This window comes from Onychomys torridus, chromosome 1 (assembly GCF_903995425.1).
Source record: "Onychomys torridus chromosome 1, mOncTor1.1, whole genome shotgun sequence".
Lineage (NCBI taxonomy): Eukaryota > Metazoa > Chordata > Mammalia > Rodentia > Cricetidae > Onychomys > Onychomys torridus.
The window spans coordinates 2,326,818-2,352,466 of NC_050443.1; the positions used below are offsets into that span (position 1 = coordinate 2,326,818).

At 38.3% G+C, this 25,649-nt stretch overlaps 1 protein-coding gene across 1 annotated transcript in view; it reads left to right on the forward strand.

The window, feature by feature from the left end:
* LOC118591454 (killer cell immunoglobulin-like receptor 3DL1) overlaps positions 1-16,815 on the forward strand; it is a 30,317-nt gene extending 13,502 nt beyond the window's left edge. The window contains 6 exon segments of the mRNA XM_036199781.1: positions 9,752-10,036; positions 11,176-11,481; positions 12,774-13,067; positions 15,899-15,982; positions 16,445-16,536; positions 16,639-16,815. Of these exon segments, the coding sequence (XP_036055674.1) occupies positions 9,752-10,036; positions 11,176-11,481; positions 12,774-13,067; positions 15,899-15,982; positions 16,445-16,536; positions 16,639-16,815 (1,238 nt within the window).
* The last annotated feature ends 8,834 nt before the right edge of the window (positions 16,816-25,649 follow it).

Consider the following 25,649-nt stretch of genomic DNA (forward strand, 5'->3'; position numbering starts at 1 on the left):
AATCATTTTGACTGATTGCTCTTATAACATGAATAATTATTGGACATGTTGCATAGAACACCAGTGGAAACACTGAGTCTTGGATTTAAAAAGCAAAAGAACATGTTAAAAGTTTGAGTACAATAATCAAATTGGAAGATTTTGAATAAAGGGGGTGGGTTCAAGATGCAACCCATTTGTAGCCATGGTAAATGTTGTAGCTGAAAAAGCTAAAATCTGAAAAATTTCCCAAAAAGCTATGGTCCTGAAAGGCAATGGTAAAATGGGAGAATATTTTAGCCTGATATGAGAACACAAACCTTTAATCCAAGCACTTGGGAGGCAGATGCTAGTGAAGATTTGAATTCAAAGCCAGCATGGTATATAAAGTGCATTCCAGTATAACAAGGGCTACAGAGACAGCCTGTCAAAAAAAATAATGAATCTGGCGGTGAGGGCGGATGTTTCTGGTGGTAGGCTTTTCATGCTGTGGTCAGGTAGATACTTCAAACCTCTTACAACACCCAATATGTTTTATTCTGGTTCTGCCTCTTGTCAGCCAAGCCAGCACCATGCTGTCTGTGCTCCTAAACCTGATTTGTACTGGTGAGTCCTGCTGGGAACAGATGTTGTGGAATAACAGGGTGGGAATATCATCCTGGGAGGCTAAATCTGTCTACAGCAGAAACACTGGCTTCCATGTTTTATATTAATGCATGAGTTCATCTTAACTAAGTAAGCTCTGATTCTAATGTCCCAAGGCCCAACAAGACAGGGATGTCAGATGGCCAGGCTACTGGAAAAACAAAGATCATTCATCATGAGTTTTTCTTCCTAGGCCTCTTCCTAGTACTGAGGACATTGGCACAAGCAGGTGAGTCCATCCTTAAAACCTTGAGATACTATATATCATATAAATAGATAGGTTTCATTCTAACAGGAGAGCAAGCATCACAGGGTGTTGGCTGGTTGGGTGTTGGCTTCTGTTAGTGACTTGTTGGTGAGTGTTTTGAATTTCAAAATTAAGACCCTGGAAACATGCCTATCAGTCAGTTCTTCCCCAGTTTGTCCCAGACACTGCCCTTGGCTCGAACAGGCATCAATTTTGATTGGATGAGCTTTTATTTTTTGGTTTTTCAACACAGAGTTTCTCTGTGTTACCTTGGCTATCCTAGAATTTACTTTGTAAACCAGGCTACCCATGAACTCAGATATTCATCTGCCTCTGCCTCTCAAGTGCTGCAATTAAAATTTTGCCCACAACACCTGTTGGATAATCATTTTTTATAAATGTGTCTTCCACACGGACACACTCCCCACCTGATCACCTCCACATGTATTCAGATTTTAATGTTATAATTTATGACTTTTTTTAGATATATATGTAACTGGACAAATTATTATGGGATTATTTTGTCTTTAAACATCTGTGCTACAGAGAGAATTTGTGTACATCTAATTTTGTTTTGCTTTAGTGAGCTACTTTTACTTTTTTACATGATGATATTTTCATGTAACTCATTATCAGCCTTTTCTTTCAGCTTCAAAAACACCACAGCATTTCCTGAGCTTATTGTGATGAACTTTATCTGCTACTGTATTTCTGAGAAAATCTTTATATACTTCATTTCTGAACAACACTGTTGCTGACATTTGTAGGCAGTGTTGTTCTTTTTCCAGTATCTGGTCACGCTGGTCTCTTGTGTCCTGTAGATTTTCTCAGAAGACTGTCATTGGCTGTACTGGAAATGCCTCATATGCTCTTCACTTATTTTGTCATTACGATAATTATACACTCTGTGATCTTGATTATTTGGTTTGAATTTGTTTCATGTCATTTGCCCATTTTGTACCTGACCTTATTCATTTTTTTATGTTTCAAGAATGTTGTATAGTTTTTTTCTGCTTATTTTATTAGCTACTTTTAATGTATTTTGTAAATATTTTACAAATTCTTTGAGAATTTCATACAATACTTTTAATAATATTCAACCAACTCCATAAACTCATTCTAGGCACCACCACTATCCTCCCAAGTAAACCTCAACATTACTTTATACTTCCTTGAATTTTTATGACTTATAATTTGGGATTTGGATAGTGTTAAAATATCTGGTCATTCTTTTAATTGTATTTTTATTCAGTTTCTGTTTTTACCTCTCAGATTACAAAGTGCCCAATCTAAGCTCACTCATTCTCCTATTTTATCATGAAGTATACTATTGAAATGCTCTCTTAACTTTTTAAAGTTTATATTCATTTGATGAGTGTGTGTGTGTGTGTGTGTGTGTGTGTGTGTGTGTGTGTGTGCATGTGTGTGTGTGTACATACTATGCCACAAGTGTGAAGGTCAGAGGTAAATATACTGGGATCAGTTTTGTCCTTTCCTCATTTGGATCCCAGCAATGGTTTTCAGAATCAGGCTTGGCAGCAATAGCTCTTACCTACATATACATCAAGCTGGCCATAATTTTTTTCAATTCAGTAGGTGTATTCTTTGTGTGTGGGGGGTGGTTTTCAAAGTTTTTATGTGGTTTGATGATTCTTTTACAAAATTCATAACATTTGCCGCCTAGAGATTTTTTTCACAGTTTGATCACATCTCTTTTCTTTAATAAAATATGTTTTTCTCTGTAAATTTAATATTTTTGAGACTTTTATACATGAGTGCTATATGTTCATAATGTCCACCCCTTGGCATGTATCAAAGAACCTGACATCCTGTGCCATGGATGTTTGTTCAGTCTTGTTCTTTGCTGCTCTCTTCTCAATAGCCAGGACAAGGGAACAACCTGAGTATCCTTCAGCTGATGAGTGGACAGTGAAAACGTATCACATGTACACTGTGGAATACTATTCAATGGTAAATAACAATGAAGATTAGTAAAAGAATAGATGGAACTAGGAAATACTAATACTGGTCAAAGTAATACAGATTGAGAAAAACAAATGGCATATTTTCTCTTTTTTCTGTGGTTCATGGCTCCAAATCTTTATTCATGTGGGGTTTTTTTGTAATAATTGACAGGTATTGTTTTTTTATTCTTCTCTCATATATTATGTCCTGACCAGCATTTCGGCTACATCCCCTCCTCCCAGCTCCCCCTTCCCTTTTTCCCCAGATAAACTCCTCCTTTGTTTCCCTTCAGGAAAGAACAGGCCTCCCAATGCTATCAACTGAGCACAGCATAACAAGTGACAATAAGAGTAGATGCACACTCTCATGCCAAAGCTGGACAAGACAACCCAGCAGGAGGAACAAGGGCCCACATGTAGGTCCAAGAGTCAACAAACAACAACACCAACTCCTCAGAGTCCCAGAAGAACACCAAGCTACACAATCATAACATATATGCAGAGGAGCTTTCTTAGACCCATACAGGTTCCCTGGTGGTCTCTTCAGACTCTGTAACTGAAGGCCATCAGCCTGGCTTAGTTGAATCGTTGGGTCATGTTCTAATGATGCCCTTGGCCACTCTGACTCCTATAATCCTTCCCCTCTCTTCCTTGGGCTTCCTGGAGCACTGCCTACTGTTTGGCTGTGGATTGCTGCATATGCTCCCATCTGCTGGTGTATCTGGTGTGATGTTGAGGTCCTTGATCCATTTAGACTTTAGTTTTGTGAAGGATGATAAATATGCATCTAGTTGCATTATTTTACATGTAGTAATCCAATTAGACCACCACCGTTTGTTGAAGATTATTTCTTGTTTTCCCTTGTATATTTCTGTCTTCTTTCTCAAAAATCTAGCTTTGCAGATTGACATTTGGGTCTTCAATTAGGTTCAATTAATCAACATCTCTGGTTTTTTTGTTTTGTTTTGTTTTTTCGAGACAGGGTTTCTCTGTGCAGCTTTGCACCTTTCCTGGAACTCTCTTTGTAGACCAGGCTGGCCTCGAACTCACAGAGATCTGCCTACCTCTGCCTCCCAAGTGCTGGGATTAAAGGTGTGTGCCACCATCGCCCAGCCAACCTCTCTGTTTTAAAACCAATACATTATAGATTTTATTACTATAGCTCTGCAGTGCAGCTTGAAATCAAGGATGGTAATACCTCTGGAAGTCTGCTTATTTTTCAATATTGTTTTAGCTATCCTGAGTTTGTTCTCCACATGAAGTTGAGTATTGGTCTTTCAAGGTATAAAAAGAATTGTGTTCAATTTTGAAGGAGATTTCATGGAATTTGTAGATTGCTTTTGGTACCATGGCCATATTTACTATGTTGGTTTTACCAATTTCAGAGTATGGGAGATGTTTCCATCTTCTGATACTGATTTCAGTTTTCTTCTTTAAAAATTTGAAGCTATTGACATACAAGTCTTTCACTTTCTTGGCTAGAGTTTTTCCAAAGCTATTTTATATTATTTGTGGCTATTGTGAAGGTTGTTGCATCTCCAATTTCTTTCGTAACCTGTTTGTCATTTGTATTTATGAAGGCTACTGATCGTTTCTAGATAATCTTGTATTTTGCCACTTAGCTGAAGGTATCTTTTGGCTATGGAGTTCCCCAGTAGAATATTTTTGGATTGTTTTTGTTTACTATAATTTCATCTGCAAATGATGATACTTTGACTTCCTCTTTTTAATTTGGATCTACTGGATTTCATTCAGTTCTGTTATTGCTGGAGCTAGAATTTGAAGTACTAAATTGCATACATACAAAGTGGACAGCCTTGAGTTTTTCCTGATTTTATTGGAATTGCTTAGAGTTTTACTCTTTTTAATTTGATGTTGACTATAGACATTCTGTATATTGCTTTTGTTATATTTAAGTACATTCATTGTATCCCTAATATTCATTTATCATAAAGCTAGTTAGATTAATTTCAAAGGCTTTTTCGGCATCTAATGAGGAAATTATGTGGGTTTTTTTTCCTTTCAGGTTGTATACAATAGATTACATTGACAAATTTTCATATTTTGAAACAGCCTACATCCCTGTGATGGAGCCTATATGATCATGGTGGATGATGTTTTTGATGTGTTCTTGGATGAATGTTGCAAGCATTTAATTGAATAATTTGCATCAATGTTCATGAGGTAAATTGGTCTGTAATTGTATTTTTATGGAATCTTTGTGTGGTTTGAGTATTAGGGTGATTGTGGACTCATTAAATGGCGCATTGTTACTTCTGTTTCTAGGAATAATTTAAGGAATATTGGCATTAGCTCTCCTTAAATCTGGAAGAATTCTTCACTAGAATCTATTGGCCCTGTACTTTTATCTTTGGGAAAATTTTATTGACAGCTTCTGTTTCCTTGGGGGGTATATGTTTATCTGATCTTAGTTTTATTTGGACAGTGGCAGCTATTGAAAATTGTCCATTTCATTTAGATTCTCCAATTTTGTTTTAGAGTTTTAAAGTATGCCCTGATGAATCTTTTGGTATCTTCGGTGTCTGTTGCTATGTCCCACTTTCATTTCTGATTCTGTTAATTTCGATATTCTCTCCCTGCCTTTTAGTTAGTTTGGATAAGGCAGTGTCCATGTTGTTGATTTTCTCAAAGAACCAACTCTTTGTTTTATTGATTCTTTATATTGTTCTCTTTGTTTCTCCTTTATTTATTTCAGCCCTCAGTTAGATTATTTCCTGCTGTTTTTGGTGTGTTTGTTTTGTTCTGTACTAGATCTTTCAGATGTGCTGTTAAGTTACTAATATGAGATCTCTTCAATTTATTTATGTAGGCAGTTAGTGTTCTGAACTTTTCTCTTAGCATTGATCTCATTATATCCCATAAGTTTGTGTATGTTGTACATTCATTTTCATTGAACTCTATAAAGTCTTTACTTTCTTATTTCTGTCTTGATCCAGTTTTCATCCAATAGAGGGTTCTTAAGTCTCCATGATTTTGTAGGCTGTCTTTTGTTTCTGTTTCCTATAATTCTAGCTTCAATTTGCAGTGGTCTGATATGACACAGGGGTAATTTCAATTTTCTTGTATATGTTGAGACTTGCTCTGAGACCTACCTCCACATCAACTCACTTCTTCCAACAAGACATCTTCCTCAGCAAGGTTACTCCTCCTAATAGTCAAACTCCCTCTGAGGCCATTGCCTTTCAAATCATCACAGAAGTCTATTTTGTTAGATATTAGAATGGCTAAACCAGCCTGCTTCTTGTATCTATTTGATTAGAAATTCTTTTCCACTGCTTTAATATGAGGTGATTAGGTAATGTTTATCTTTGATGTTAAGTGTGTTTCTTGCATGCAACAGAAGGATGGGTCCTGTTTTTATACCATTCTGATAGTCTGGGTGTTTTCATTAGGGAATTGAGTCTGTTGATATTGAAAAATATTAATGACCAATGATTGTTAGTTCCTGTTATTTTGGTGGTAGTAGTGATATTCTCTCTCTCTCTCTCTCTCTCTCTCTCTCTCTCTCTCTCTCTCCTCTCTTTCTTTTCTTTTCTTTCTTTTTTTTGTTTTTTCAAGACAGGGTTTCTCTGTGTAGTTTTGCTGCCTGTCCTGGATCTCACTCTATAGACCAGGCTGGCCTCGAACTCACAGTGATTTGCCTGGCTCTGCCTCCCAAGTGCTGGGATTAAAGGCATGAGCCACCACTACCCCACATCTCCTCTCTTTCTTTCTCTGCATGTGTGTGGGTGGGTGGGCACAACAAGAACATGGATGTTCTTCCATTATTTGCTTTTACTAGTATGAGATTATTTATTTTCTATTTTTTTCATGGGTGTAGTTAATCTCACTGGGTTGAAGACGTCTTTCTACTATCTGCTGTAGGGCTGGATCTGCAGACAGATATTGTTTGAATTTGACTTTATCAAGTAATATCTTGTTTTTTCATCTATGGTGATTGAAAGCTTTACTTTACTGGATGGTAGGACAAGAAGGGGAGGCAGCTGAAATGGCCTACTCTGGTAATCAGATTGGTGAATACCCTAACTGTCATCCTAGAACCCCCATCCAGTAACTAGTGGAAGCAGATGCCAAGATCCATGCCTGGGCACCAAGCTGAGCTCCAGAGGTCCAGTCAATGAGAGAGAGGAGGGATTCTATGAGTGAGTGACATCAAGATCATGTTGGGAAAACATACAGAAATGGCCAGGTCAAACTAGTGGGAATTCATAAACTGTGGACCAATAGTTGTGGAGCCCCCATGGCACTGGACTTGGCTCTCTACATAGCCAAGACAGTTGTTTAGCTTGAACTGTTTAGGGAGCCCTGTAGCTGTATGATCTGGATCTGTCCCTGGTGTATGAGCAGGCCTTTTGAAGACCAGTGCTTATGGTGGGACACCCTGCACAGCCTTGGTGCAGGGGGATGGGCTTGGACCTGCCTCATCTGAATGTAGCAGTCTCTGCTGACTCCCAATTGGAGGCCTTGCCTTGGAGGAGGTGGGAATGTGGGGTGGTTGGGAGGAAGGCTGTGGAGCTAGAAGAGGAAGGATAGGGTGATCTGTGGTTATTATGCAAAATGAATAGAAAATTTCTTAACAGAAAAAAAGAAAAAAGAAGGGGAGGCAGCATACTGAGTCTATGGAAGCTGAACCTATTGAGTTGGAGAGTTACACATGCTGGAAGACAGCCTATCTGTTCTTCTTGCTGGTATGGCCTTCACCTGATCTTCTAACTGTTATGGCCTGTCCATGAGCAGCAGATATCTGCCTGGGTTCTGTTGGTGGTTTTTTATACTTCTGTAACTTAACTAAAAACATTCAGGGAATTGTTCATCAAGGGGTTTATAGGTCTCCCTTTCTTTTGTGTTTACTTCTTGAGTCTCACCATTGTTCTCTGTAATGTTTTACATCTCTGATTTTAATGTTTATGCTCTTATACGTGGATAGCAGCACACTAATAATAATGATCTCCTCTGTCATTTATAGGAATTCACTGTTTGTAAATAGACCTTAGCTATTTAGTATAACTAGGGACATTAGTCAGGTCAAGTGGTTGCAATCATGGACAGGCTACACTTGGTGTCAGCTTCTGTAGTTTGGCTGGGAACCTTCCTGTATATTGAAATCAGATGCTATTCCTAGATGTACTTCCTGGTTCGTTAAGAGCCCTGAAAACACTCTGCAATCAGGGACAGTCTCTGGCTGGGGTCTATGATGGCTGCTGTGTGGTAATTGTTGCAAGATGTCCACCATGGCTGACGATAGTCTAGAGTTTACATGGTCTTCACTACAGAGACTAGCTATTGTCTCATTCCTCAGAAATATCAACCAGATAGATACAGATCAATGACCAACATTTATGTGCTGGCCATCATGAGTCCAAATCCATTCTAAATACAAGCAAACAAGTTGTTGAGTTATGCTGTACTCCAAATGCTTCACATAAAAGGAGCATGAAATGATAGAGAAACTATATGTTGGCCTCTAACTTATCAACCCTTAGTACAGAAGCATGAGCCTGTATAATCTCTGTAAAGGAAGATCTTTATGAAAGTACATAAGGAGAAAAGTAGTTCAAAAGGCTCATTCCCCCTGACTTGTTATAAATATTCTCAATTCTGTGGTCCTGGGGGTGATTTCTCCATTGTCCATGAGTTTTGGAATATTTGCAATATACTTCTCATCTGAATATTGTAATATTTCTAGATTGGTGAATCAAGAACATTTCTTTCCTACTACCTTGGTTGAATCAATTCTGGTCTATCCATCTTACTCACATTAACCTTTTCCTTCTACACTTCTTGTGTAATTTCTTTTTAGATTACAATGATCATGATGAAAATTAATTCTTTATTCAATACTCAAAATTCCAAGATTGCATATCTTAGCATGATATATATATATATATATGGTAGTTGGAGCACACTTACAGTCTTTGACTTAAGGCTTCTGTTGCTGTGAAGAGACACCATGACCATGACCATGGCCATTCTAATAAAGAAAACATTTAATTGGGGCTGACTTACAGTTCCAAGGTTTAGTCCATTATCATCATGGTAGGAAACCTGGTAGTGTGCAGGCAGACATGATATTGGGGAAAGAGAAGAGAGTTCATCTTGAACACTGGCAGAAGAAAGAGACTATTTCATACTGGTAATAGCTTGAGCATAGGAGACCTCAAAGCCTGTCTCCAGAGTGACACTCTTCCTACAACAAGGCCTCACCTACTCCAATGAGGCCATACCTCCTATTAGTGGCATTCCCTATGTACCATGCATTCAAACAGATGAGTCTGTGGGGACCATAGCTATTCAAGCCACCACAAGCTTTTGCAGCCAACACTTCCAAATGACCCTATTAAGTCTGAAAGTTTCTTTGCAGAAATACAACACATACAAATCTACTCAGCTCATAAATGAAACCCCGACAGACAAAACAAAGATTGCACCAAAGCACAACTTGGTGACTCTATGGGTTTACTGATATTATTAATAACAGTGTAGTTTGGGGGTATCTTACAGAAGCAAGGGATGACTCAAACCTGTACTAAAAGCACAACTCTATATAGGTGATTATCATGAAGCCAAAACCCTGGAGCTCTGTGCACAACTTGCAGGAAACTCAACAAGTCTTATAAATCTTGTTATAGAGCTCAGTTGGCTGAGTAGCTTACTTTTTCTAGAGAGTTGGAAAGGGTCACTGGTGAATCTTGGATGCTTCAGCCTCCCAGGGCATAGGAAGTTTGTTTACTCTCTGATTATCCTGAGCCTCTCAACCTCTCACATTAAAACAGGGATGTTTCAATTCAGAGAAAATTGCTATACAGAAGATCCCAAAAGAAGTGAAAATTGGAAGCTCAGCTCTCAGGGATAAAGGACAATCATTAAATTTTTTACTTTGTACATCTCTTTGCAGGTGATCAAGACAAGCCTTCACTCTCTGCCTGGCCAAGCCATGTGGTTCCTCAGGGACATCATGTGGAATTTCAATGTGACTATCATAGTGACTATTATATATTCAAGTTGTACAAAGAACATAGTAACCTTATCTCTCAGATCCATGGAAGATCATTCACAGGGAAATTTGTCTTGGGTCCTGTGACACCAGCATATGCAGGAACATACAGATGCTATGGTTTTAATTATCAATCCCCTAATGAAACTTCTGCATACAGTGACCCTCTGAAGATCATAATTTCAGGTTAGAGATGACATTTGTAGTAGCTTTTCACTCCCCAAAATCTCTCAACCCTGTAATTGTCTGAAAAAGTATTAGTCAGAGGCTTGGATTGATAAAAGAATATTCAACATAGAGAAATATGTAATGTTCTGGGCATAATATGATACACAAGGACATGCATTTTTCTAGTCCCTAAGGCTTCCTGTGTGTTAAACAAGTCAAGCAAAATTTGGGCTTTAAGATAGAACTCAAATCTTAACAAGTTGACATCAGGATGCAAGAATATCATGAATTCTCCAAGGTCTATAGCACTACAAGGCTTGATATAACAAAATAAGGAAAAATTCAGTTATGGGCAAAACAAATCATCATGTGGGAGACACCCTGCTACAAACTCTGAACATGGAGGAAGGGTCCAAGTGCCAAGGAATGCATGAGGCTCTAGAAGCTGGAAGGCAAAAAAAATGGATACTTTCCTAGAGATTTCAATAGTTACTATCCCTGAAGATACTTGATTTATGCTATTTGAGCTTTTCAGAATTCTGATCTCCACACTTGTATTCTTCTAAGAATCAAATTTATGTTAATTTGTTATGTTAGCATTTGGAAAATAATATAGGAACCCATGTCAAGGGTAAATTAAGAAGCATGGAAGGGATGATCTTGGAGCAGTAAAGTCAGGATGCTAATTCATCAACATGTTGAAAGGAAACAATGTTCATGATTCTGGATCAGGAATGCTTTACAGAAGTTTGAATCATGGAGAGGGCTGAAGTGTTTCCCTAGTAACTATGGTCAATACTAACTCCTTTACACTACCAAGGATTATACTTGATCCAAAGTAGCATAAAAAGGACACATGAAGCAGCCTAGTATGAAGATTGCCATGTTTCCTACACCCTCCAATCTTAGCAAAAGACAATAGTGTCTATGGAAGAAGGGTTCAACAGACACATTCTCACAACAAGCCAGTGGGAAAATATTGTGCCAATCCTAGGGTCAAATAAGTGGGAATGGACACAAAGATGGAGGAGTCTGTGTCCAGACAAGAACAAGTGCACTGGAGTACTCATAGGAAGAGCAGACCAAATGAGGGAGAATCATAGGTCTTCAAGGACACAGAGATTTTGATCAGGTTCATCCAATTTCTTTATTCTTAGGAATCTACAGTAAGCCTGTCCTGTTGGCCTTACAAACTCCCCTGGTGAATTTAGGAGCGAAGGTGATACTGGCGTGTCAATCACAGATTATGTTTGAAACCTTCATTTTGACTTCACACAGAAAAGGAACAATCAAGGACTCTCTCCAGCTTTCTGCAGAACATCATCTTGGGGGTTCCCAGGCCAACTTCAAAATAGGTCCTGTGACACCTGACCATGCTGGGACGTACACATGCTATGGTTCTTACAGTCACTCACCATATGAGTGGTCAGACTCTAGTGACCCCATTGACATAAAGATCACAGGTAAGAGGGTGCTGCCTGCTCATCATTCTCTTTGTGACACAGAAAAATATTCTATATACTAAAATCTGTGGGAGGTCACAAGGAAAATGAGTGTGGGAAATTTACGCGAAGCCAACCTTGGTGAGTATTTTACTGACATAGAGAATGAAAAGAAATACGCAAGGACAGACCATTGCCTATAACATAAAGCACAGATACAGGGAGGTGCAAAAGAGTCATAAGTAGAGATAAACAGAAAATGGCGATTGGGTGAGCATGATATGAACCAGAGAGAGTGAAGTCTTTCTATTAACATTCAGAAAAATTTGACTTCTACTTTTACAAGAAGTCTACCAGCAGAACCAGACATATAATGTGTATGACCTGAGTCCAAATACTTAGTTGGGCTGGTTCTTAATGAATCCTTATGCCTTCACGCAGCTGGAACCCAGGAATTGTTGGGAATTAATTAGTAAACATGGAATGTGTGCTAAGAGAAAATCTACAAAAAGACAGAAGCCTGAATGGAAACTTTGAAAATAGAGATGGAAAAAAATGTAGCAGATATTAAATATTTCAAGACAGAGATTGTCAGACACATGATATATCTCTGGCTTACTTGGTAGAATTCTTGTAGAGGTAGAACCCAAAAACACATTCTAAACCAAATGCTTGGGAGGCAGACAATAGATCACACTTAAGCAGTACATACACTGAGAGGAACAAGAGAGGGAAGATCACCATGGCCACTGTTCAAGAAAATATAGATATTTATGGGTTATTCCATACTTTGAAGTGAGATTAATTAGTGGAAGTTGAAGGACAAATGAGAATAATAGCATTAATATGGTTAATATTCTACATATATAAATATATATGTAATGATTTTTAAAAACAATTTAAACACATGAAATGATGTAACTATTTCAATTCCAAAAACTAAGAAATATTTTTAAAACAAGTACAAAATATATATTATGTATGCACATTAATATTTCATGATGATGTCAATTGCTAGATAAAATTCATTGTTATAAAAAACATATGTTAAAACACAGATGGAATGAACCAATGAAAATAGAGGCAGAAAATGTAAAAAAGCAAAAACTGTCATAAAATATTTGAGTAAGAAGCGAAGTCATAGACTAAATATGATAACAGAATGGAAGAGAGAGAAGGAGAAAAAGAGAAGAGAGGGAGATGGTGAGAGGCAGAAAGATCACAGAAATGGAATCATGAAGAGGGAACACTGAGCAGTGAATAAACACTAGTGAGAAACTCTCTTTAAACTGTCTCTGGCTCTTTTCTTCCAGGTTTGTACAAGAAACCTTCTCTGTCAGCCCTGATGGGCCCTGTGGTGATGTCAGGAGAGAACATGACCTTGTCCTGCACCTCTGACTATCAGTTTGACATGTTCCATCTGTCCAGGGATGAAGTGCCTCAGGGGCATGGGCTGCCTGAATTTCAGAGTAACAATAGGACATTCCAGGCCAACTTCCATCTTGGTCCTGTGATGCAGACAGGCAACTATAGATGCTATGGCTCTTTCAGTAACTCATCCCATGTATGGTCATCTGCAAGTGACCCATTGTACCTTCCTGTCACAGGTAAGAAAGCCTCATATAGATCCCACGTCTTGTGACTAATGAAATACTAAAACTATGTCTGGGAACCATCCAATTGATAATAGAGAGAAAGTATCATGTGGAACTACAGTGAAGGATTTCTGTGCATGCTAGTGTCATAATATGTATATGTGTGTGTAAGATATTTATATACCTATATGAATATATGTATACAAATATGTATATATGTGTCTGTATATATCTGAAACATATATATGTAAATATGAATATCTGTAGACATACATATACCAATAATTATCAGAAAAAAGAAGCTATCATCTTTAGAGTGGTGTGGGGATATGTAAAAGCTTAGTGGAAGGGTAAATGTAAGGGGCTGGACACAGGAAAGAGAGAAAGAAATGGACACAATTATAGTTCAGTTGAAAACCTTTTATAAAAGACATGGAACTTAAAGACATGCACCACCCATGCCCATTTTTCTGTATTATTTTCTAAATTTCACTTATAATTGCTTTAGTTATAACTTTTAGAATATTTAGCTATAGCTGTGTGCTCCAAAGTCTTGCAAGACACTGTTTATAAATAGGAGTGTAGTTAAAAAGAAATGTTTAATGTTTAATGTTACCTTTCTGACTCAACATATAAATGCCATTTTCTAATATGTGTGTGTGTATATATATATATATATATTTATATTTATATTTATTTATTTATTATATTTGTGTTTTAATTTTACACATCAGCCATGGGTTCCCCTGTCTTCCCCCCTCCCGTCCCCACCCCCACCTTCCCCCCAACCCCTCCCCTCCATTCCCATCTCCTCCAGGGCCAAGACTCCCCTGGGGATTCATTTAATTCCAGCACTTGGGAGGCAGGGGCAGGTAATTCTCCATGAGTTTGAAGGCAGCTTGTTCTACAGAGTAACTTTCAGGACAGCCAAGGCTACAAAGAGAAACCCTGTTTCAAAAAGTAAAAAAATAAAATAAATTAAAAAAAAAACCATGGCGGGCGGTCGTGGCGCATGTCTTTAATCCCAGCACTCAGGAGGCAGAGGCAGGAGGATCTTTGTGAGTTCAAGGCCATCCTGGTCTACCAAGCGAGATCCAGGAAAGGTGCAAAGCTACACAGAGAAACCCTGTCTGGAAAAAACAAAACAAAACAAACAAACAAACAAAAGACATGGCACTTGAGACATAGTATCAGATTACAAAATGATAGACAAGGAGCCTCACAAACACTCCTTATATGACTGAACCCACACTGGGAGATCTGTGTGTCCAGGCCGATATTGAAACAGGTCAGGATAGACTCATTAGGTATGAGGTTCAAATCAGTTTGGGAAGAGCAGAGATGCAGCAGCACTCCTGAAATCTCACTCACACAGATCTCCCCACAGCATTCTCTTGCATCATAACAAATTGCAATCCAAAGAGAGAGTCTACACCTAGAGGAAAACCACATAATGGTACCCTATGACTCTAAAGGTTCAACACTAAGTAGTTTCATGGGTTCTAGTCACTGTCCAAATTAAAAATAAAAATTCCATAGAGAAAGGTAGACAGGCTCTTGATGAACTTTCTCCCTCTCCTGTCCATTTCTCTGATAAAGTCATCAAGAAAGTGCACTTCCTGTATAGAATCAGATTCCACAACTAGTGAGTAATTGGTCCCTCTTCTCTACTGTGAAATTTAGGAACCAAAATCTCCTTGGCTCATTTTTTGTCAGTTCCATCCTGGCTCAGTAGTCTTAACATTGTCATCTCCGCTCTCTGATTCTTGAACCCTGCAACATTAGAAGTTGTTTAGGAACAGCATGAGAACTATAAGGACTATCTGTCTCTAATTTTTGTACGTGAGACCTTCCGCCAGTGAAAAGCAGAGTAAATGTTACTCCCTTCCCAGGATTAATGAAGCGCTCCTTCTGGCTCTGTTCCTCCTGGGGAGGAGGTGCTGGGGCCTGCAAAAGGAACCAAGCAAGCAAAATGGAAGATTTTATATAAAAATACTACTTCTAACAGAATAGACTTGACTTCACTTTTTCCCTACAAGAGAATTCAATGTCTATCTAGTTCAAGGTGTTGTAGAAGTGCAAAGCAGATTAACTGAGCACTGATGTCAATCTCAGATGGAAATACTGAACACATGATTTACATGTAGGGTCCTGCAGTTTTCTGCCAATGGCATAATGTAAATATATTCCTGGGCTGTGGCCTTCTGCTGGGCCGTAGTCAATTTGCTAGTAACAACACTCCTAACACTGACTCTCTTCTGAATAGTTATCAGTGTCTACAGTACCTTGGTAGGGTAGGACTTCATGTTCACCTCCACTGTCTGTGCTGGGATTTTCTATATCTTGAGCTTGCACTGGTCTTGGGCATGCAGCCACATCCTCTTGTGGAGTTCATCTATGTGTCTACCCTACTGTATCCAGAGACACTTTCTCTGGAGTTATCCGTAGACTCTTTTTGAAATTTCTTCTTCCGTCTCTTTCACGATGATCCCTGAACATATGGAGAAGATGTGATGTAATGGTCTCATTTATGGACAAGAATTATAAAATCTCTTATTTTATGCAACTTGTCCAGTAGTGGCTATCTGTATAATTATCATCTACCATAAATATAAGTTTCTGTACTAAGAGTTGAGAAATGCATGACTATATGGGTCTATGATAAGTCATTATGAGTCAGTATAATACTGTGTCCATTTAGCAAAGTAACAGGAGTAGGTTCTCCATCAAGGCTCCCATCCTATAGAAACATAGTAATTACCCATCAATAAATAAAAATTAAGAAATCTATCAAAATAGAGACCCCAAGATGTATCTCTTATTGGGTTAACATCTTCCTCCAGATAACCACTGGAACATGTATATTCTGATTGGGCTGTCAGTGACCATGATCCTTGTTGTCCTCCTCCTCATCACCCTTCGTTACTGTTGTTCTGGCATAAGAAGAAAGTCTCAGGAACAAGCTAGTGAATGTCATCTGAGTAGTGTGAGAAACCAAGACCAGAGAAATACAGGTATGTGTTCTTTGTTTACAAAAGGATACTTTCACTAAGACAAGAGAACTGAGGCATGGTTTTCTAGAGAGGAACCAGAGCCTTGGCTCTTTCCCTCAACTCTCAGAACCCTGAGAAATTTCTGAATGAAAATTCAGCATTTTCACATCAATTGCATACACTGATATCTAGGACAAGGTTTTACAAGAGCGATTGGGGAAAGAGAGACAGAAGAAGAGAGAGATAATGCTGAAGAGGGAATTATGGTAGAGCATGGGTGGGGTGGGACTGTGAATATTGAGGGTCAGAACACATGACTCTGCATTGGGGAAAGTGAGGACCCTTGTGTTTTAACATACATCTCACTAGTACATGGGATTTGGAATGAAAATGCAGTGCTTATTATGTGAGTTTAATTACATCCATCACCTAAAAATGCAGCCATTATGGACCAAGAGTCTGAAGTGAGAGCAACACTGAACAGACAGGTAGGTTCTCCTAAGTCTGCTCTCTTCCATACAGTCTAATATTCCTTTATTTACTGCAAGATTGTGTGTACACAACATCACTTGATGTTTACCTCTTCCTAGGACCCTGAAAGACAAGAAGTGATGGAAGTGACATATTTAAAATTTGATAAGATGATCTTTAAACAAGAACTGACCACTCCCAATTCCCAGGGTCCCACGGAATTTTCCACAGATCCCAGTGTGTACATGGAAGCCAGAAAAAATGATAAACTGAAAAGATTGTCTGTACCCACATGAGTTCTCCAAGATCTGAGGAAGTCTTCTGTGGAGTCCACAGCCCTTTCTCCAGTAAAGACTGATAGATGCAGTGAAATAACAGCTGAAATCTGAGACAGAGGTCTCTAACTTTGGGGCCATCTTTCATTATTTTCATATGGTTCTCAAGGTGGATTTCCTTTACTTACAAAGTTTATGGTCCTCATAACCCACTCAACAGAAATCAAACTCTATTGTTTAGTCCATGGATCTATATTTCATTTCATGCTGGAGACCTCTGAAACCTGAGCAGCTATAAATTCTAAACTTACTTGAAGCTGTAACCATGTTGGGTATTTCACAATTCCAAATCAACAAAAAAGTCACTCTTGTGTAAGTATATATGAGTAATAATTTATAATGTTATACAAAATAATAAGTCTTGCCAGGTGGTGGCCAATGCCTTTAATCCCAGCACTCGGGAGGCAGAAGCAGGTGGATCTTTGTGAGTTTGAGTCCTGCCTGGTCTCCAAAGTAAGATCCGGGAAAGGCACAAAGCTACACAGAGAAATCCTGTCTCAAGAAAAAAAGTCTCATGACAGTTTCTTTTATGTATGTGTATTTTGATCATATTCAAACCCAATTACCCTACATTGACTTTCTTCCACACCTACTGATATTCTTCAAGAAGCCTATTCTTCACATTGGGCCTCAACTTTTGTTGTTCTTTGTACTCCAGATACCCTTTGTTAAAGTTTTTTTTTCATCAGGAGCATGTATTTGTTCCTTTAATATTTCAATGGAGACTTCCCCTCAATTAAAACATTTTCTAATATATGGTTAAAGTAAGACACATCCTCTTTCTCACATCTTTCTATCACTATGCTGCTGAAAACTTTGTGCCACTGAATTAGAGCATTGCTTTTTGGAAGAAGACTCACTAATTCTCAAGAAATAAACAACACTTCACAAGTCTCAGGGAGACCACAAAACATGCAAGACTCAGAGATTCAAAATCATGCTCAATAAAATTATAGGAGTAATAATAGCTGAGGAGAGGAGATCCTCCAATTAAACAAGCTACTTTCAAGTCATGTGGAAACATCTAGGGATGAAGTTTTCATGAGTTGTCACTCACAATAGTGTGGGATTTTGGTGGTGCAGCATTGAGCCACCCATGACCCCATAATTACCCCCTGATCCATGATCCTGTAAGTAATCCTAAACCTTGTTAGTTCAATTTAAATATATCTGGGTGGATCATTTCTTGGATCTGTTATTAGTGCCTAGCTGGGATCAACAGATGTTTTCTCGTATCTCCAGACAGTGTCACTCAACATATTAACAATCTTAGATATGGTTTCTAAAGCTGTAATTAAAAAACATGACCAAAGATAATTGAAGGATACGGTTTCTTGGCTTACATGCCACACATGTATGAGGTCATGGTCCAATGAGGAGAGGCAAGGCAGGAACCTGGAGGTAGGAACTGAAGCAGATGCCTTGGAAGTTCATCATAGGTTAGATTTCTTCTCATATCTTACACAGCATAAGATGACCTGCCCCAGAATGGCACCACCCATGGAGGGGATAGGCCTAGCTACATCAATTGAGAATCAAGAAAATGCCCAAATGATTTGCCTATAGGCTAAGCTTGTAAGAGTATTTTTCTTAAATGACTAGAGCTTGTGTCAAGATGATAAAAAAAAACAACTAGGACATTTCCCCATATATAAGACTCTCTTTCTGTAGGGAAAGAGGTGGGGGTGGATCTAGGAAAGAAAGGAAACTAAATTTGGCTGAATGGCATTGAGGGAGGAGAAATTGGACTTGGGAAAAATTGTATGAGAAAAGAATACATGAAAAATTATTTTAAAAATCATGTCTGGACTATGAGATGAATCTTTGTTTTTGTCTGTTGTTTTGAAACAGGGGGTTGCCAGGTGGCCTCTGAGTAGTGATCTTCCTGTTTCAATCTCCCAAGAGTTAAGGTTACAAGGACTGTGGGCATCCTGAAGATGAACTGTACCTCTCTTTAACACAAGTTCCCTTCCAAGAATGCAGCATAGAAGTAAATTTGGGGGATTGTGTGACATAAAAGTTTCAGGGGTCCCTACAAATTCTATGGCTGTCAGAGAAACCAACTGTAGGAGGCAAGAATGAAGGTTGGTTCGGCATTGCTAAGTAATCCTGGCTAGTTTAAACTTCTAGATGTTGTCCATGAACATATTTAAACACAATACAATTTGGAAAAAAAGATTATTCCTGGTGTAATACAATAGTCAGTGCACAAAATTCAACTCAATGTACATGTTATACCTTCCAAGAAGATGAGCTCTAGAGATTGTCTGTATTAGTTTAAGGATCTGAGGAAGGATCTGAAGTGGTCACAGTCATAAAAATAACTTGCATGCTTAACATTCCTAGTTTCCTTAGTGATTTGTAGGTGCAAGGATTTTATGCTCACAAAATCTCCTCCTTTCTAATATTTAAAGAAAAATAGTGTCTATAATAGAGACCAAGGTTGTATTCATTACCTCTATGATATGTCTAATTAATTTGGGTAATCATAGAAGAACTATAAGAAATTCTAACAGAGCGTCCCCCCCCCAAAAAAAAGAGGAAAGCCATCTTAACCATAATGGTCATCCATAGGTCACTTGAGAATTTTGTCTATCACTTTACACAAATCATTATTTTGCCCATCAATTATATTGGAAATATGACACATTAAAGCATGGGAAAATGCTAGTAAGTCCTTGACAATCAAAACTGTGCTGGAGTAACAGATCATCTATTTAGTTCTATTTTTATTGTGGTCCTCAATTCATACATCTCTTGATTGATTTCTGCTAATATTTTTGCTGCAATATTAGTAGTTTCAATAGTCATACAGGCCATCTTTGAGGCCTCTGTATCCCAGTTTGCATTCCTGGGTTTGACAGTAAACGAGCCATTACATGATAGTGTATTACTAAGCAATTAAAATGATATCACAAAATTGGCAGTCAAATGGATGGAACTAAGAAAAAATTTATCCTGAGAGAGGTAACCCAGACCCAGAAAGAAAAGCATGGTATGAACTCACTTTTAAGTGGATATTTGCTGTTAAGTAAATGATAGTTATGCTATAATCCATCCACAAACCCAGAGAGGCTAAATAACAAGGACTTTAAGTGGGGGGTGTATGGATCTCCACAGGAAGGACAAATAGAATAGATTTTTCAGGTGGATGGGGGCAAGTGGGCATTTAAACAGGAGGGAATAGGTGGGTGTGGACGGGGGAGACAATACACAGTGAGATAACTAGAATTTGGGGCATGGGTGGTGATGGGAAAACCTAGTACAGTGAGAGCTCCCTGGATTCTATGAGTGAAACCTTAGTGAGAACTCCTAGTGATATGGAGCCTGAACCAGCCATCTTCTGTAACCAGGCAAGGTTCCCAGTAGTGAGATTAGGACATCAACCCAGCCACAAAACCTTCAAAGAACAATCTGTCCTGACTGCAACATGTGTTCGGTAATGTCCGTGCACAAATTATGGGATTGGCAAGCCAATGACTGGTCAGAATTGAGGCCCATGTCACAAGAGGGAGCCCATGACCAATGCTACATGGATGACCAGAAACCAGAGACTCCATTGCCCAGAGGCCTAGGATAGAACCAAACATCACTGGCAAATAAATCAATGAAGTAATTCCCAATGATGTTCTGCTATATTCTTAAAAGGTGCCTAGTTTGGTTGTCATTAGAGAGGCTGGCTTTAGCAATTGATGGGAGCAGATTCAGATACCCAGTGCCAAACATTGGGCAGAGAGTCTGGTTTGGAAATCTCCATTGGATCCATCTGCTTGAATCCAGCCCCTCCCCCCCATAGAAGAGGGAGTGGAGGAATTGTGGGAACCAGAAAAATTGAAGACACCAGAAGAACTGGGAATATTGAATCAACTAAGTAGGGTTCATGGGAGGTCACAGAGATTGAAGCAGCGATTGTGGAGCCTACATGGGTCTGCACTAGGTCCTCTGCATATGTTACAGTTGCTGCCTTGGTCTTTTGTGGGCACTCCTAACAATGAGAGGAGAGATCCCTCGGCCTCTTTTACCTTCTCTTGGGACACTTGGCTTCCAACAGGGTTGCCTCATCCAGCCTTAACGTGCAGGGTTTAGTCTGGTTTTAATGACTCTTTATGTGTCTTGTTCAGTTGGTGTCCCTGAGAAGCTTGCTCTTTTCTGGGGGGAGACAGGGAGGAGTGGATCTGGGGAGAAGGACGTTGGGATGGGAAGAGAGGGAGGGAAAACTGCTGTCAGATGTATTGTATGAGAGAAGAATAAATAAACAAATTTTAAAAGGAAGAAAAAAACCAAAGATATAATTTCCACAATACATGACACTTGCAAAATTAAATCAAGATTATATGAACAATTTAAATAGGTCTATAAGCCTTAGTTAAATAAAAAGAAGTCATTAAAAGTATTCAAAAACAATACAACAAAAGCCCAGGAACAACAAAGAAGATAGTCTGGTAGTATTTTAATATTCCTCAATTTACAAAATAGAGGTAATATTGCCAATTTACTTTCTGAGGCCTCAGTAACTCTGGTACTATAATGAGACAAAGACCCAACAAAAAAATAATTGCAGACCAATTTCCTTTAATAAAATAGAGTGCAAATACACTCAATAAAATACTTGCAAATTATATAAAATATATTGCAAAAATCCAAAGACCCATCAAAAAGAGGATGTTGTATGATAATTTAGAATTTATCCCACTGATGCAGAAATGGTTCAACATTTGTAAATAAATAATTGTAACCCACTACCCAAAACAATAAAGGTCCTCCCTTATTGCTTTCTCTCAGGGTCCGTTGAAGAGTCTAACAACCAGCTGAGGGTTCTAATCTGAGGAATACAACATGAATCTAAGCACACTGAGTTCTTTAGTCCATTTACTTTATTCTTCTAAATCAATTCTGTCTACATTCCTGCTTTTCTGTTCTCATACTTAGCTCCTCTCGGTCCCTCTTGCTCTCATTCTCTCATGTCTTCCTAGATCTTTCCAACTCCATCCTCATCTTTGTTGTTCTAAATCAATTCCCTCCAGTGCTGTGGGGGAACCAGTGTATATACACAAACAGTAATCCTTTGGCAAAGCAATGCGAGGCTTGAAGTTTTCAGGATCACAGAGAGAGGTGATAAGGGACCACACATGAAGCAATAAATGTCAGGTTCCAATTACAACCCCAAAGTGGGGAGTAACTAAAGGGGAGTTCTCTGGTGAAGTCAACTAAAGGCTGAGATCAATTAGGGAATAGTAAAAAGTAATTTATGTGCTCAAACTATAATCTAGAAGAGGCGAGGTAGAATGTTAGGGGTCTCTAAATGTCAATAAGTCACTAGAAAAGTAAAACTGTCTTTAGCACTGCTTTTTTCCCTGCTTGTCCCAACTGCAGCCACTTTCTGAAAGGGCAGGAGACATATGCTCAGTTGATAAGCAACCTACGTCAGAGCATGTAGCATTTGGTTAGTAAAAGCACTTTCACTTGGAGTAATTGCTGAGGAGGAAATTTAGGAATAGCACCTACCTGAGATAAAAGGGGGAGGATAAAATATTAATTTGCACAAGAAATGAAGCTTGGCACCTATCATCCCCCCAGCCTTGTCAGAAATCTCCATAGGTCATTGTTGAAATAACTACCTTAATTCAGTAACTAACAAGTGGTTAAAAGATCATGCCAGAAATGTGAGCAGTAATTCTCTTAAATTAGGAGCTTATACAAAAAACCCAGGTGAAGGTAAGGAGCTGAGGATTTAATTGTTGGTTATTTTCTCTATCCATGAGTGAGATGAGCTAATGTTTTTCTATCTGTGTTAGTTATTGGATAAAAGGTATCTTAGATGAAATACTTTTGTTCAGAGAGTGGCCCTGGCCAGATTTAAGCTAATGAAGAATTAATACAGCTGAGGACAGTTACCCAATTACCACAAATGTATAGGGGAAGCTGTGACCATAAGATTGAGATGAAATCATAAGATTACATGTATATATTACATGGGAATGCATGATAAGTGGGGAGAATCATAACTGTTATTGCTCAAGAAGTTTACAGCAAGAAACAGCCAATTCATTCAAAAGGCAGTAATTCTACAATGCCTTGCATGATGCTTTCCTCTAACAGAACGCTTAGTTCTGATAGGTTGAGTTTCTGAACTCTAGTTGTCACCTGCTGTATACTCCCATGGTCTTTTGCTACCAGCAGCTATTAATAACCCACCATATAAACAGAAACAAAAACCACATGCTCATCTGATTAGATGCATAAAAGACCCTTGGCCACATCCAACATCTTTTCATCATAAAAGTTCTTGGGAGTTTAGGGATTCAAGGGTCATACCCAATATACTAAAGGGAATTTACAACAATTCCACAGCCAACATTAACTTAACTGGAAAGAAACTAAAAATCTTTCCACTTAAATCTTAGGAACAAAGCAAACCTGTTCACTCTCTCAGTACCTATTCAAAATAGTACTTGAAGTCTTAGCTAGACTAATAAGAAAATTAAGGAACTTCAAGGGGAAACAAATGGAAAGGAAGAAGCCTCTATATTTGCCTGTGATAGGATAGAATATATACCTGAACTACAAATTTCCATAGGGAAATAATTGCAGTGGGTTAAAAAAATAACTTCCCCAAATAGCTGGATACAAAATTAACTCACAAAAATCAATAGCCTGCTGGGGGTAGTAGGCAGGGGAGAGGTGGTGTCACATGCCTTTAATGCTAGCATTCAGGGAGGCAGAGGCAGGTGGATCTCTGTGAGTGCAGAGCCAGCATGGTCCACAGAGCCAGTTACAGGACAGCCAGAGCTACACAGAGAAACTCTGTCTAGAAAATAATCAAGAGCCTTCTAATATACAAGTAACATAAGTACTGAAAAAGAAACCCAAGGGCCAGGCAGTGGTGGCGCACGCCTTTAATCCCAGCACTTGGGAGGCAGAGGCAGGCGGATCTCTGTGAGTTTGAGGCCAGCCTGGTCTCCAAAGCTAGTTCCAGGAAAGGTGCAAAGCTACACAGAGAAACCCTGTTTTGAAAAAAAAAACAAAAAAAAAGAGAGAAAGAAAGAAATCCAGGTACTACACCTTTCACAAAATCCTCAAAAATATGAAATATCTAGGAGAATCTCTAACCAAGCAAGTGAAAGATTTGTATGATTAAAAACATCTAGACTTTAAAGAAAGAAGTTGATGAAGATAATAAAAGAAGGAAAGATCTACCATGCTCATGAATTAGTAGGAGTAACAGTGAAAATGGCCACCTTACCAAAAGTAATCTACAGATTCAATGTAATCCCCATCAAAATTCCAACAGAATTCTACAGAGATCTTAAAATGACATTTCACTTTCATATGGAAACACCAAAAAAATCAGATTAGCTAAAACAATCCTGCACAATAAAAGAACTGGTGAAGGTCTCACTATTACCAATTTCAAGTTGTGCTACAGAGCTAGTGTAGTGAAAAAAGCATGGTATTGGTATAAAAACAGACACGTTGAACAGTGGAATTAAATTTAACAGCCAGAAATATCTCCACACATATCTGAACTTTGCTAAAGAATCCAAAAACACACACTGGGAAAAAGACAGCATCTTCAACAAATGGTACTGGTCAGTCTGGGTGGCTACATTTTGAAGGGTGAAAATAAATCCATATATATTGTGTTGCAAAAAAACAAAAACAAAAAAAGACCTGAACATGAAATGGTTTAAATTCCTGAACAAAAAAAAACATAGGTACACTGGAACTGATAGAAGAGAATGTGTAGAAGAGTGTTGAACTCATCTGCAGAGGAAAAGACTCTCTGAACATAATGGTGTTAGCACAGGAACTAAGATCGACAATTAAAAAATGAGACCTCATGACTAGACAGCAAAGCAACCCATCATTCATACAAAGTGGCAGTGTGCAGAATGGGAGTAGATTTTTGCCACTTCTACATATGATAGAAGATTAATGCCTAAACTACAGAAAGAACTGAAAAAAACTGCATATCAAGAAAACATTTTAAGATGAGGTACAGATATAAACAGAGTTCTTTAAAGATTTAATTCAAATAGCCAAAAAACAGAGAAATATTCAATAACCTAGCCATCAGGAAAATGCAAATCAAAACTATACTGAGATTTCATCTTATACCTGTCAGAATGACTAAGATCAATAAAAAGGGTACAGTTGATACTGGTAAGGATGTGGATCAAAGAGAACCTCATGTATAGCAAGTGGGAGTGAAAACATGTACAGCCACTATGAAAATCAGTGCAGTGGTCCATAAAGAAGATGGGAATCAATATACAATTCAAAACACAATATCTCTTTTGAGTGTATACTCAAAGGATGTTTCACCCTAACACAGAGACATTTACTCAACCATGGCCATTGCTGCTTTATTCAAAAGAACTTAAATTGGAAACAACATTTATGTAATTCAACATAAATACAGAAAATATGGTTCATTTACACAATTGAGTACTGATGGGCCATTTAAAAATGAGGTCATCTTAAAATTTACAAGCAAATGAATGGAACTAGAGAAAATCATCCTGATTAAGGGGGAACAGAACCAGAAAGAACAATATGGTTTGTATTCATTTATATGAGGATATTACCTGTTAAATCAATGATAACCAAGCTACATTTTGTAGATCACAGAGGTTAGGTATAGACTACAGGACTAGTGGAAGAGATCTATCTGGTTGGGAATTGAAAATAGAATAGATATAGTTACGGAGGGGCATCAGTAGGAGATGGTCTGCAGAGGGTGGACAAGGAAGGACTATGGGGAGAGATAGCTAAAATTAAGGACATTTTAAGGG